This window comes from Acanthochromis polyacanthus, chromosome 11 (genome assembly GCF_021347895.1).
Source record: "Acanthochromis polyacanthus isolate Apoly-LR-REF ecotype Palm Island chromosome 11, KAUST_Apoly_ChrSc, whole genome shotgun sequence".
Lineage (NCBI taxonomy): Eukaryota > Metazoa > Chordata > Actinopteri > Pomacentridae > Acanthochromis > Acanthochromis polyacanthus.
Window position 1 is genome coordinate 17,585,447 of NC_067123.1, and position 14,832 is coordinate 17,600,278.

The following is a 14,832-nucleotide window of genomic DNA, read 5'->3' on the forward strand; positions in this document are numbered from 1 at the left end:
GTCACAATGATGAGATAATAATGACACCAAAACACCAAAGAACCAATGTCCAGAACACTACAGAAGCTAAAATCTGAGACAAAAGTGGGGTGGTTGCTGATTTTTAAAAAGTAACTGCCTTAAATCCATGTGGAAAAGCAAATCTAAATACAACAATACTTTGAAAACATAGCAGGAGGTTTCTGCAATAAAGTATGTGATTGTCATATCAGGAAATGAGTGGAAACCAATGGCTCTCCGTGAGGCTGAACAACTACCCACAAAATTAAACCTAATCAAACACTGTATAGCAAACATATAAAAATGGTCAGAAAAATGCTGATAATAGATGACTTGTTGTGAGGGAGGTAATATTTGTCAGTGGCTACCTCGGGCAGAAGATGATGAAATGGTTTGCAAAATGCTTATTTACGATGTAAAGTACAGTGGATGTGATTTGTCGAAAGTGAAATAAAGCATGTAGCAACCCTCTGGTGTGGTCCTTCAGGTCCTTGTTAGCAATGCAGCAACACTCAGTGCTGACCTGTTCCTGAGTCACAGTCTGACAGTGAGGACAGAGGACTGAATGTTTTTTGACTACCGCTCTGCTCATCGTCCGAGCCAGACACCAGAACATTTTGAAGCCCTGAGGTCTGGTAGACAACGCGGAGAGAATGTGTGCTGGGCCGACATTTTACGACACACCACCAGGCACGATTCCCAAGATCCGCCTGCCTCACTGACTGTTCTGTGTCTGGACTCGGTTTTCTCTCTGGAATTTCCGTCTGTAGAGTGTTTCTCAACGTTTTATTCCAGCTGATTTATTCCAAATGATTGAAGTGTGAGGGCTGAGGGCGAGAATATTATGTTCTATTCCAACCACTATGACTCATTTTAAGCAGTGAACACCCCGCCTCCACTGCCGGTGCATCCCTTGTTTACTTCCCAGCCCTTCTCCAGATTGAAGTGATATCTATTCAGATGCCTTTTGTAGCTCAGCACCAACTGACGAGGCAACTGATCCCTTCGGATCAAAATCTGTCCGTCTCTGCATGGCCTCCTTTCCATTCAAGTCCTCAACGACTCTTCCCAACTGTTTTCTCTCCATTCACGAACTGATCAGATGAGTTTTACCATAGTCTCAGATTCAACAACCAGCCCCCTTTGCCTTCCAAATTCCTCTTCCCATTCCCCGCCCCCAGTTAACCCAGCGCCAAGCCCGCCAACTCAAGAGCTGCCTCTCCTTCTGCTGTGCCTTTGTGATAATAACAATAACTGTGTAGCGGTGCAGAGGGCTTTCTGTTGAGCCAGCGCCAGGCCGGCTGGCACAGGGAACCCTCTAAGCCTGTTCCACCATCTCCAACCAATTCCCCTCTGTCTGGGCTGGCACTGGAGCATCACAGGCATTAAGACTGCTATCAATGTGCTCAGCAGCAGGGGCCACCGCCACCACTCGCGCACTCGCTCTATCTTTTCTCTTTCCGCCTCTCTCTTCCTCTCCCACTCAATTCGCAATCCAATTCAAAAAAGGTTTTATTGGCAGGACAAATAATACCTTGTTCTTTAAAATGTCTCTTTGCCTCCCTCCGTCTCCCCGCTCTCTCTCTCTCTCTCTCTGTTGTGCACCTTATTTTCCTTCTCTATCTCCCACAAGTGGAATCTCAGCAGAACAAGGTGATGGCCATCAGCGTGGGCGGTAATACTTTACGTGAAGTGCATTGTGATGCATTACACGGATATTAGGAGCATATTAGATGTAAAGATACACTTTTGCTCTCAGTAATCAGGGATATAGAAGGTAAACTAAAGTTGTTTTGACTATTTCTACGGTTGACATAAATGTTATTTATATTGTTATCAGAACTGTGTTTCCCATGATTTATATGGCAAAACTAATTTACTCTATCTCGATAACATACATCTGTGTGAGAGAAAGCATCAAAAATAAGCTCCACCTGTCGTAAATGACTGAAATATTTATGCTTTGGAGTGTCTATAGATCATCATCTGTGTTACGGGAGGTTCAGCTGGACGAGCCTTAAAATCCTAACCTTTTCTTTATATTCTTTTTGTCAGTTTGGTCCTGATAAATGACTGCTATTTAATTTATGTTTAAATACTCAGTAACTACTTTATTGGGTACACATATAATCTACAGTTTAATTAAATGCAATCCAAATGTTTGGAGTACAGTGAAGTCTTCCTTAATGGCATCTGCAATGTTTTGTTTGTGACACTGTTGTAGAGGCGTCAGATTCTGTCTGTTTAAGTCATGATTTGAAATTTTGCAGCATTGGAGTGCATTATATTTAGAGGTGTAGAATTCATGGTAGAACTGCTGTATTGAACTTCAGTGAGCTTGCTTGTGATACATTTACCTGTCTACATATGTATTTTGCTGGGATCCAACATGCAAATATTTTCAAAGTCATTTTAGCTGATTGGCAAAAATGAAATATGGACATATTTTTTACACCTACGCTACCATTCAAAAGTTTGGGGTCACTTAGAAATGTCCTTATTTTGGAAAGAAAAGCAGTTTTTTTTCCGATGAAGATGACAATAAATTAATCAGAAATGGCAAGTGCACTGGGCAAAATAAAGACATTTCTTCAAATTACATATAAACCATACCATATTTATTATATAATAGTGTCAAACAAAACTGTCAACTTTTAGCCTGGCATACTACAAGTTATTTACCTGTCAACTTTATTTTGGGCCGACGTTGATATTTCATTATATTTAACAGCTAATACCAATGATGACCAGTTACCATTCTGTATCCTTGCTACTCTTCTACACTGATTTCACACTGAGACTTCCAACCCATTTCTTTTTTTAATTGCACTAAAACCTGCCTGGTACAGCAAATTTAAGACCCAAACCTGAAAACCCACCACCACCCGTCCTCCCAAGACCCGCCATTACCTCCCTGGACTAATAAAACACATGGCATTCATGAACTCAGATATTTGGCAGACATAGAGGAAGACAGATTCGCACTCTTAATAAATGAATTTCGAGTTATTAAAGCCAGCAGACCTTTTTCACAGCAGACATTTTAGTTCGTCGTAGCAGGAAAAGCACATGCACATTAAAAAGGACTGTATTCCATATTTGTGAGCAAGTTTAGGATCGATGTTTTGTGCAGCCTGTTTCACTCTCCGGGTTTACTGGGACGCTTGATGGAAGTGTGCCATTGTTAACAAACTCTGGCTCCTTTTTCCTTCTGCAACTATGACCGCTAAGGAAGTCCAACCACACATCCCAGTTTATGCATCAATGTTTAAAAAACAGAGAGAAAACCCCACATTTTGTTAGGACCAATCAGGTGCAGGTCAGGGAATAGTTTTTTTTTCTAAATATAGGTTTGCAAATTTTACTTTTGTATGACTAAAATAACATGAAAAGAAAAATGGAGGATACTTAAAAGCAGGGGTGCTACAGGTCATCCCTAGACTACCGTTCAAAAGTTTGGGGTCACTTAGAAATGTCCTTATTTTGGAAAGAAAAGGATTATTTCAATCAAGATAACATTTAATTATTTGGAAATGTATTCTAGACATTGTTAATGTGGTAAATTCTAGCTGGAAAAGGAATATCTACATGGGGGTACAGAGGAACATTTCCAGCAACCATCACTCCTGTCTTCTAATGCTACATTGTGTTAGCTAATGGTGTTGAAAGGCTAATTAATGATTAGAAAACTCCTGTGCAATTGTCTTAGCACATGGATTAAAGCGTGAGTTTTCATAGAAAACATGAAATTGTCGAGGGGACTCCAAACTTTTTAACAGTAGTGTATATCACCAGAGCACCCCGAGAATACATAACATTGTGCCAGTAGCCTGTTTGGAAATAAAGCTGAGAGTGCAAACTGATCTATAACTCTGCCAGAATGGTGCATTCATGTGCAATCACATAGATGGACAAATATGACTCTACTAAACTGAAGCATATTCAATGAAAGCTCAAGAATCTCTGCAGCCATTTCTAGTGGTAAAAAGGAGACAGCAGAGAGAGCGGCGTCCCATAAGTTTAAGACAAACAACAAGAATTGATGTTTTTTTGACCTAATTGATCCTCACATGTATCTCTGCTTGTTTTCCTTGTGCCATTATATCACAGCCTGATTACAACAGTCGTACACCCACGACGTGTCTTTAACGTGCTGCTTCGTGAAGCCTTCAGGTAGAGTCAGAGAGCTCCTACCTGCCTGCCTGCCTGCTGCTGAATCTGTGTACAGTACAGCCTGCAGACAGGCCACAGCTCAGCACATCCATTCCCACGCAGAGCCACTTGTGAAATGAACACAACAGAGTGTGTGTGTGTGTGTGTGTGTGTGTGTGTGTGTGTGTGTGTGTGTGTGTGTGTGTGTGTGAAAGAGAACGCGAACCCCCCGCCTTCCATAACCACCACCAGCACCGTGACCACCTACAGAACTGAACTCACTCTGTGCGACCAAACACAGCCTCCCACCTCAGATGCAATAACAAACATGGTCAAAACACTTGACCACAATTACTGAACCATGGTCAGAGAAATCCATACATAGTCATCATGGCAACCCTGCTGCCACACACTTAAGCAACACCATTTGTGTGAGTGTGTGTACTTTTGTGTGTGTGTGTACAGTATATGTGACCACAATCAAAGAAATCCATAGGCTATCACTGGAGACAAGAGTGTGAATGCATCAAAGGAATCCAATCCTCTGCCGTAGCCTTCGCACTTAATGCTTAAACAAGTGACTGACACCTCAACAGTGTGTGCACAGTATGCATGTTTCTATGCATGTGTGGTGTTGTGGGGTTGGAGAAGCTGCTGGCCCACATGAAGACAAAGAGCCCAGCGGCTGGACTGAGCAGCGGCTCTCAGACAGGATTACACAACAGCTCTTAAAGACTGCTTTTAATAGCAAGACTCTGACTGGATCTTATTTCCCTCCCACTCATCCCATCCATCCATGCATACACCCCCCCCCCCTCAACCCCCCCATCAGTGCTTTTCAATATAACCAGAAACACTCAACACAGAGCAGGTTTCATACATATTGTACGCAAATGTGTGTGTGCGTTTTTATGAGCGTTTCTGTACCTCCGTGTTTCAAATCTCATTAAAGACACTGCCAACTATTACAGTCCAGCATGTGCCTACATGTCTCTCGCTGCTCTCTCCTTACATTCTTTTTTTGTTGTTGTTGTTGAAGAGTGTTATTATGATCGAATCAAGTTGTTTTTCATCGCAGACTTGGAGCCTCTCTCCACCAATCGCCTTCCTTGCCAGACCGGCCAATCAAAACCTCCACGCAAAGCTGAGCCGGCCAGGCATCAAGCTGGGCATCCCTGGTCAGCGAAAAACAAGACCCGGGGAATTAAACCCCCGCTTTAAATCCAATTTTTTAAGATTTGAAGATGAAGATTAATCTGCGTCTCAGTACTGTTCAGTTGGAAGCGGGTAGGAGTGGAAGCATTGAAGAAAGCTTGTGCGTGTGAGAGAGACAAAAAGAAGGGAGACAGTGGCACTTATCAAAAAATGCTGTAAGGATATGATAACACGACAAAAGAAAGAGAGAGAGGGTTTTAGACCAACACAGTGTCACATACAGATGGTGTAAAATGCCTGCAAATCCCACTGCGACTCGCGTTTCCTGTTCTTCTGTGTGCTTGATACAGTAGCCCCTGGTAGTCTCAGCAAAGCAACAACACAAAGGAAAGAAATAGTTACTTCAAAAAGCATCAAAAATCATCATAAGGGGCATTCTGCCAATTTTACGCAAGAAGCTCAGTTTAGTTGTCACAAGAAGTTTTGCTCAGCCTGTATAAACAGACATGTCTATGTCACAGACTGGATGATATTTCCTGTGGCATTGAAGGGAGTGTAAAAGTTTGAAAAAGAAATCTCAACTTGGGTTTTGAAATTAATCGTGTAAAGTTCATTATTTAATAATAAGGTGAAGGTGCAAGGTTCAGAGTCAATGATGAGGCAGGGGGATGGGGTTTTTTTGCTCCACTATGTGAACTGTGGGATTGAGCAGTCACCCTGTATTGAGGACATTAAAACAGACTTAGGGAACTAAAATATCTAATACTTCTGAGCCATCTTTAGTGTTTTTATTCAATGAAATCATTCCTTTCAAAGCTACTGATAGAGCAGGGACAGTAAATGGTAAACAACGCTATCAAATTTATCAAGACAGGAGTTAATGTTAATGTGGTTCCCTCCCACATTCATTTTGGGTATATATATATATATATATATATATATATATATATATATATATATATGCACTACCAGCAGAAAATAATACAAATAAATAAAAAGCATTGAATGAGAAGGTGTGTCCAAACTTTTGATTGGTAGTGTATACATGTGTGTATTAGCAAAAAATAAACTGTACTCATCACTGATAACTTGATTATCATTTGTGTTTAAATGTAACTTTGATTTCAGACTTTAGCCGGCCCTAGCTGATGCACAATGGAGAATTTCATTTAAGTTTAGAACACAAAATCCATTTTTTAAGTTGCAGACCTGATTTTGACACTATTCTTCACGCTTAAAGGTGGGCAAAAACAAAATAAAATAAAAAAAACTGAATGCAAAAGCTAAACTAAGTCAAACATAAAGAGCAGTGTGAGGGGAAGCTACAGCAAAGGGTTTGAAAACAAAAGACTATTAATCCTAACACAGAATGGGTGGTAAATTTAAGTAGATTACAGCTACCAATCTATTAGATTAACCTCATATTAATTTGAATGTAAGGGATAATCTGTAGTTACATCTGTTTGCCGTGACACCCAATGTCATCATCTCTTGTTATTGTCCTTTTAAGCCCCTCGCCTTGTGCCATGCTTTCGCACAGCCCGTGCGTAATTCGGAGTACGAGCATTGGATAGCAGGGGGCGGGGTAGCTCCAAACGGTTTGTCCCGAGCACCCAACCGGCGGCATGGGTGACGCTCAAGTCGGGGAGCCAAAAATCGGACCGGAGGCACACACTGTCTCCCGTGTGACCCGATATCGCAGAGCAACATGGGCTCGAAACCAAACCCAGCGCGAATGCGTCACAGCGCGCCTATCCAAAAGGAACAGTGAAGAGGGGGAGTTTGGCTCCGTGTGGCTTCTCCTATATGCATAGGCTGCAATCCCTAAATACGATGAACCCAGTGAACCCTTTTCCAGCCACGCTCACCGCCCCTTTCCACACACTGCTCTGTGGAGTGACATGGGGACACGCCACTGACATAAATTGCTGGAACCAGGGGTCAATTATGTGGCTTTCAAATATGCAGAAAAGGAGTTATGCTGCAGACAGAGACTGAAGCTAAATATAGGGAAGCTTCTCCACTAAAATCTTCACCATGTGGTGTTAGAAAATTCTTTCATGTGGCCTACCTTCCATCCGGCTGAACTGTTGCTGTCGCCTTTATCCTTGAAATAAGGAACAAAGCGAACCATCCAGTCATAGATCTGGGACAGGGTGAGCCTCTTCTCCGGGGAGCTCTCGATGGCACGGGTGATGAGATCTGCATACGACAGGTTTCCCCACGCGTTCCGCCGGGAGGACTTTGCTTTGCGCAGCTGGCCGGCCACGTCGAGCGCAGCCCCGGACATGCAGGCAGGAGCGGCCACGACCGGGGCCGGGGCGCCGGCTGGATGCTTGATCTCCGCCGGTGCGCCGCCTTTTCTCTCGGCCCGGCATGCGGGCACGTTGTACTGCTCCACTTTGACCGATGCCAGGGCCAGACCTCGGCTCGCCTCGTCTCCCCCGGGGAAATCTTCTGGACACGGCAGCGGCCAGGTGCACGACCGCAACCGACTGTGAGGCTCAAATTCCGAATCGATATCAACCTGATGCGCATCCATGCCGCTGTTCTCCATCATCATCAGCATGATGATCTCCCGCTGAATAGATGTCAAAACCGGGCAAGGTCACTATAACAAAAAGCCTGTCAATTTTGACGTCTGCCAGTGAGTTAAAATGCCGAAAGTGGCCTCTTGTACAAAGAAAAAAAGAACCGAATTGTATTGTTTCACACACAGAGATGAGCAACCAGTATGAAAAAGCCGGCAGCGGTGTGGGATATTATCATTCTCCTCAGCGCAACAATGTGGCATCACATCAGGACAGATGAAGGTGTATCCGAGGCATCAACAACAGTATCAGTCTCTCTTCCATGTTAATTGCACAACACCGGTTGTGTGGCTGCATGCAGGACCAAGTGACGGTCAAACATCCATTATGAAAGCCAGACACACTTGGAGAATGTCTCTATTCTCGCTCCGGCTGCAGCAACAGTTGATCCTTGAGACAGATGAGGTCCAGAGCAGGTTAAAAAAGAACGCTCATCAAACTCCCACAAATTGAATGGACTTCACAATTTTCTCCAGGCTCTCATCCCTTCTTTACTAGCGTCTGTCTGCAGATTGGTTGGTGACCGGCTTCAGCTCAAACTCACTGCGAGCGCAATTACTCCCTTAGAAATAGAAACAGGCTCTCATGAATCATTTATATGAAGCCGTGAATTTCCAGACGAGAAAAAAAAAGCCCCTCATGGATTTGGTTTGGAGCATCCTCTGTCTCCCCTCCACGCTGCCAGACGCTTCACTTGCTGGAGTAGATATTTTTCTACCTTTGTCTTTTGCTTTCCGTGCACATGTCACATGGGTGCCGTCTCTCTGCCTATTGCCCTGCCTTTATACTACAAGCATGTGTGTCTCTGAAGGCTTCAAGCCACTTAACTGTAGCCTGAAATAAAGTGGAATAAGTGCTGCTTCCATATAATTGGACGCCGCCTGGATCAAGTCACTCCCTCCAGAACAGGTTTCCAGAGGGGGAGGAGGGTGTCTGTGTGTGTGTGTCTGTGTGTGTCATATTTCCAACAATACCATTTCCAAACTCAGTCATTTATATACAGCATTCGAATTTAATCACATACTTTTTCACAAGTGACAATCACCAAGAGTTTAATTCAATTTTTGCCAATTAAAGATAAATGTTAACTCAATTTTCCTCCTTGTTTCTCTCTTTTAAAAAAATCGAATTAGCAATATACTATGGATTAAATCAATTAACATATACCTCCTCCAAGAAACCTGTCATTTTTAACGTTTCAATGATGATTACACAGTGTTTACTAAGCTACACAAGCAGCAATAATATAACCCATACATATGAGTAATTAATACCTTTTTCAATTTATTTTGATAATCTTCATTAGTCGTTTTTGGTACTTTATTTCCTACATTGGGTGTTCATTTGTTCCAAAGTCTTTTCTACACACAGGGTTGTAATTCTGACGCAGAACCTTCAACTATTTGTTGGCCTAAAAGTGGTCAAATTTAAACAGACTAAGTCAGTTCGGCTAAGAGAAAGTTCGTATATGGTTGGGATTGGGAAACTAAACATAAGGGTTATAGTTAAGGATAAAACTAACTGATTTGGCATAAATGACGGCAATGGAAGTAAATAATTCAGTGTTAAATAATTTCATGTGGAAATAATTTAGAGATGTACTGGCCTGGCTCTGAAAAGGAGGCAGCAAATCCCCACCCTTCCTGTAAAAACCCCAGAATACAAAAAAAGGGGAAAACAAGTAGAGGTGGTGACCTCTGTGTCCTCAGTTGCCCCCTTTGTGAACAAATATTTCCAGAAACGATTAAACCACAGGGACTAAACTTAGAATTTTATAGCCATTTCAGTACATTTGCTCTGCATGTTGTGAGTTTAACCAATGAGACATGTGGTACTGCTGACTGCACATCAAGAGTTCCTCAGTCATCAAAAGATAACTTTCCACTGCAGGAAGTCAAAGTCCAAGAAACGGCCTCAAAATCGGCCTTTCTTGTCGAATTGTCTCGTAGGATCCAACAACTTCGGCTGTGACGTTAAATCTGAGTGCACCAAAACAACAGCTAATAGTAAGTGAACATAACTAAAGCTGAATATACACCACTGTTAAAAAGTTTGGGGGTCATCCAGACAGTTGCATGTTTTCCATGAAAACTCACACTTTTATTCATGTGCTAACATAATTGCACAAAGGTTTTCTAATCATCAGATAATCTTTCAGCATGATTAGCTAACACAATGTTCCATTAGAACACAGGAGTGATGGTTGCTGGAAATGTTCCTCTGTACCCCTATGGAGATATTCCATTAAAAATCAGTCGTTTTCAGCTAGAATAGTCACATTAACAATGTCAAGACAGTATTTCTGAGTCATTTAATTTTATCTTCATTAAAAAAACTGCTTTTCTTTCAAACATAAGGGCATTTCTAAGTGACCTCAAACTTTTTTGAATGGTAGTGTACACAGAGGGATTAGAACAACGAAGGTAGCTATGTTATCTTGTGTGGTGACTTGAGCTTTGCTGATAGCGATTTTGCATCCTCTCGAAATTCAACCAATCAATAATGTTTTGTCCCAATTTAGCAATCAGCATTACGTCAACAAAGCAGTTTTTGGGTTTTTTCTTTTTGCAATTTTCGTAGAAGCACCTACTTTGGGGTGGAACTTTCATCTCCCCTGAAAGCAGACTTGAAAAAGGTTCTACAAAGGAGCTTCTTGCAGCTGGAAAACGTACAAAATATCATGCCGCCCTAAATCAGCCCACAAGTTCATACACTGGAAAACAGCCTAAAAACTGAAACTACAAGGACAAGGATGCTGTCCTCCCATGTAAAGGTGACCTGTTCACGCTGCAGCTTATAAATACCCACTATTAAGCTTTGTTACTAAGCTACCTCCAGTGGTCATGTGATGCAGCATCAGTGTTTCTGCAAACACCCCAAGAGAGCATGTTTGCATTTGACACACAAAGCCCTCTAGTGACTGTAGTAAGTAGGACCGTAGCCAAGATGTAAAACCATGATTTGGCATAGGGAGTTCAGGGTAGATACATGGGTTGACAAAACACTGGGCTTTAACACGGTAGACTGCAGTTAATTTTTTTGGCCCCAAGAACTGCGGCTGAAGAACAAAATTAAAATGTAGGAACTGTTTGTCAGATTGCACGTAAGATTTGGGACTTCCTGAGATTTTTATGGGTGCCTGCAAAAGTTATTTTGATGAAACTGCACTAAAAAAAAAAAATGCTCGACACAACATTCTACTGTGCAACTTTAAAGGATCACTTGCATACTTGTATTCCATTTTTTGTTGTTTTTCTTACATCACAATTCAACCAACTGTTGTCTTTAGAGGGACTAATTCATCTAGCTTTTCCTATGTTAATCTAAAACTACACTTAAAAACACATAAGACTAAGTCAACAGACAAGGCAATTCTTCCCAACTCACAAAGTAAAGAACATCGCAGCCTCGTGATTTAAGCACAAAGGGTCAAAGAACCAAACTACCAACTCCCCTCACTGTCTTTGTCCCACACCACTGCCTTTGGTGGGTCTGAGTCCATAAAGTGAGCTCCATCAATAGCTGCTCTGTGTGTTGTAAGCTCCTCTGGAAACCCCCAACACTGATAGAGGCTGCCAGTCTCTGACAGCTGGTTGTCAGTGACAACCATAACCTCAAATGCACCTAAATGGAATGCTTTCATGAGAACTAAATGGGCCTATCAATAAGAAAGGAGCAAGCGATCAGTGCTTGTGTGAGAGAGAGACGGAGTAGAGGAAAAAAGAAAGAGAGAGGGATGCTGTAAATGGGAACAAACAGAGGGAAAATTCAAAACACATGGCTCTGCGGTTTGGAGAGGAGATTTTTATGTGCCGCAGAGAAGTTGTAACAGGAATGTGGTCTGACTCCTATCGTATGGAATGAAAACACTGAGACTGTGCCAGCAGGGTGGATATAGGATGTTCAGCTGTGGCTTATAGCAAAATCCTCGTCATCACAACTAGGTGATGTACCACCACAGCGTAAACATGAGAAACATGAGTCACACGGCTGGACGGGACATGAGGCAGACGGAGAATTACATGGTTTTACACTGGGGGAGTGGATTTGTCAAAGATACTGGGTCCATTTGTGCAAAATATGAGGGGACTACAAGTAGAGCCTGAACATTTAGCTCTTCCAAGAAACACATTTTTACGTCAGTGTTTCATTTCCAGCAACTATTTGTCAGATTAACTGTCTGTGCCAAGTGGATTTGTGTGAGATTCATGTTTATCCAGTGTCCCTCTGTTTTCTCGCCATCCAATATTCATGATATGCATATTGACTGTCACTGCCATTTCCTTGGCGGTGTGGTTTTATTGATCTCTAAGTCCACTAATGCCCAAATGAAGCGATGTAGTGAAAGGTAAATAAACTAGCAAACCAAATTTATCTTTATACGTGCTTTAGAATGGCATACGCTTTTGGGAAATACGCAAAGTTACAGACAGATAAGTGGCTTCTATGGCAGATGTGCTGCAGGTCCAGGATGTGTTAGCCTGGCATTGCCCAAAACACTGGTGAGCAGGGAACAGATGTCAGCCCCGGTTGTTTCATCAAGTGTTTTAAACAAGTAACCTCTTGTTGTAACACAAGGAAAGAAGCAAGACACAAGAGAACTGGTGGAGTGGATGGCTGGGTGAACAAAGCATCGATGCTGGCTTCTTTCAACGGTGAACCATGTTGTTTTGGAGGCATACTCTTAACCAATGCTTAAAGTCGCAACAAGTCAGTTGACTGGTGTAATTTGTTAGCTGTGAAAGGGGTACTCATGACTTCCCAGTTCCCCTTAGTTGTTTCATCATCATCCAGTTCATTGTTTTGATGCGACTTTTAGTATCAGTGTTAATGTTCTGGCTCACTCTGTTTCCAGCTGTTTACAGTTAAAAGCTATTTAAGAAACTCTCTAAATGTACCCAACAGTAAGCAGGTCAGGTTAGCAATTAGTTGTCACCAGGTAACCAGAAACGACTCCAAATGCAATGTTCACTACAACAAATTTTGATCCTGTTCCACTGTCCTCAAGTGGATAAAAAAAAATCAGTTAATTGAGCTTTAACCATAGGGCCAGCAGATTTTAAAAAAAAAAAAAAAAACCTCACAGGGGTTGTTTTGTAAGGCACTGACATGACCTACTTTGTCATTTAGGTATGGAGACTTGTTGTGAAAGGCACAAACCACAATGTCTTGTTTTTACATTCTGTTTCTACATTGCATGAGAAGAGAAGCTTTGGAGTTGTTGGAAGGAATATTTTATACTTCTGACAGAGCAATGCTAGCTGTTTCCCCTGCTACCATTTATTTTTTTTCTAAAGTAAGCCGACATGCATTTTAAGCCTGGCTGGTACAGGACACATACGGGTGAAATTTGTGTTGGTTTTTAAGATGACTAAGAAACACATTTCCTAAAATATCTGTCCTTTTAAGTAGATACAGCATAAGTATTGCACAGTTTATTGAAAAGACATGAAAACTGGTCAATAAAGGTGAAAAGGTCACTACTTTCTGAGAAATTAATAGATTTTTATTTTCTCTGGGCACTAGCTGGCATGAAGCTAATCACCATCAGGGGCTCAGGGTTTATCTTCCTTTTTAACTGTACATCACTAAATATTCCAAGGCCCCATACACCTTAGAGTGAACACTAATTGCCTCTTCTCCACAGGTCTTCCTCCTTCATTTTCATGCCTTACCCAGTGAGCCAGTCAGTCAACCTGCAGGATTATTGATGTGTTTACTGGTGAAGGGGGGGTGCCACTCCCTGCCTTGGGAAACCCTGAGGCTTTCAACTGTTGAGTAACACTGACTGCTGCCACTGACGCCTCCAATCAGGAAAGCTGGGATGTGCTCCTCCATGCTCATAATGAGGCAATACAGAAAAAAAAGAGATGGTTGCACCTCGGGTTTTTGACTCACCTGTTTCAATACATTTAATAATGAAGTGGAGTTTCAACCACGACTCATGGATGCCTTCATGCCAACCTGCCACAAAGAGAATAAATCTGTCAAGATCCTGCAGCTTTTTTAAGGGTGTTTTAACCAGAAAGCCAAGTTATTTCAATGTCGGTCCACAGTTCTCTCCATAGTTAGTGGCAAAATAGCGTCTCACTCACCAGGTCAATTGACGAATCCTAAAAATGCAGCAACAGTCCTAGAAAAGAGTCAGACAGTTAGACAGGTGGTAAACAGCACAACATATCTGGTCAAATAAATACACTGTTCAGACAAACTCTTCATTGTAACCTCAGTGTTCTACTTTGGTCTCACATGAGCTGCTATAGATTGACATCCAAGTAGGTTTGGTGGGTTATCCTGGTGAAGAGGGGACAGAGGGACGGACGGACAGACAGACAGACGGCACTGAAAACATTTACACAACATCAGCGTTCATTTATACATAATGTAAAACAAAGGAATTCCATCACATACAAAAACTTGAGAAAGGCTATTCAAACAAAGCACTCAGAGAGCACAGTACTCCACCAACGCTAGATTTAAATAAAGTTATTTGAATCTGCTCAGTTGTCGTAACATTTCCGACAGATGAAATCTTTAAAAATTTGTGGCAGAAATCACAGCACCATAGAATGTGGCCATTTAATATAGATGTGCCCACAAACGAAATGATCTTGTGCTGAGCACAGGTGTGTGTTATGCATGTGTACGTTATCTACGGATACCAAATCGAGTGAAGTAAAAATTGTAGCGGGCGGAGGGAATCGATGGGACTTGGAAGCACCCCCACAATGTAATCAACTGTTCCTTGTATCATTTCCGACATAAGTCCAGATAAGTCCTCAGCGGTCAATTTGAGGTTGGATCGTAATCATGTGATCATCAGCAGGCAGCTGATGTAGTGTTCACTTGTTGTCATAGTTACAGTGTCGCTGTGCCGCTATCTAGCAAGGATACAGAAATCATTAACAAATTCGTGGATCCAGACTATAAGCTG

At 42.0% G+C, this 14,832-nt stretch overlaps 2 protein-coding genes across 2 annotated transcripts in view; one reads left to right on the forward strand and one right to left on the reverse strand.

The window, feature by feature from the left end:
* foxo6b (forkhead box O6 b) overlaps positions 1-8,726 on the reverse strand; it is a 49,573-nt gene extending 40,847 nt beyond the window's left edge. Inside the window, exon 1 of the mRNA XM_022217827.2 lies at positions 7,379-8,726. Within this exon, the coding sequence (XP_022073519.1) occupies positions 7,379-7,876 (498 nt within the window). The 5' untranslated portion in view covers positions 7,877-8,726. The remainder of the gene's footprint in view (positions 1-7,378) is intronic.
* The window catches only part of rpl15 (ribosomal protein L15), a 345,074-nt gene that overhangs the window by 48,155 nt on the left and 282,087 nt on the right, over positions 1-14,832 (forward strand). The window lies entirely within an intron of this gene.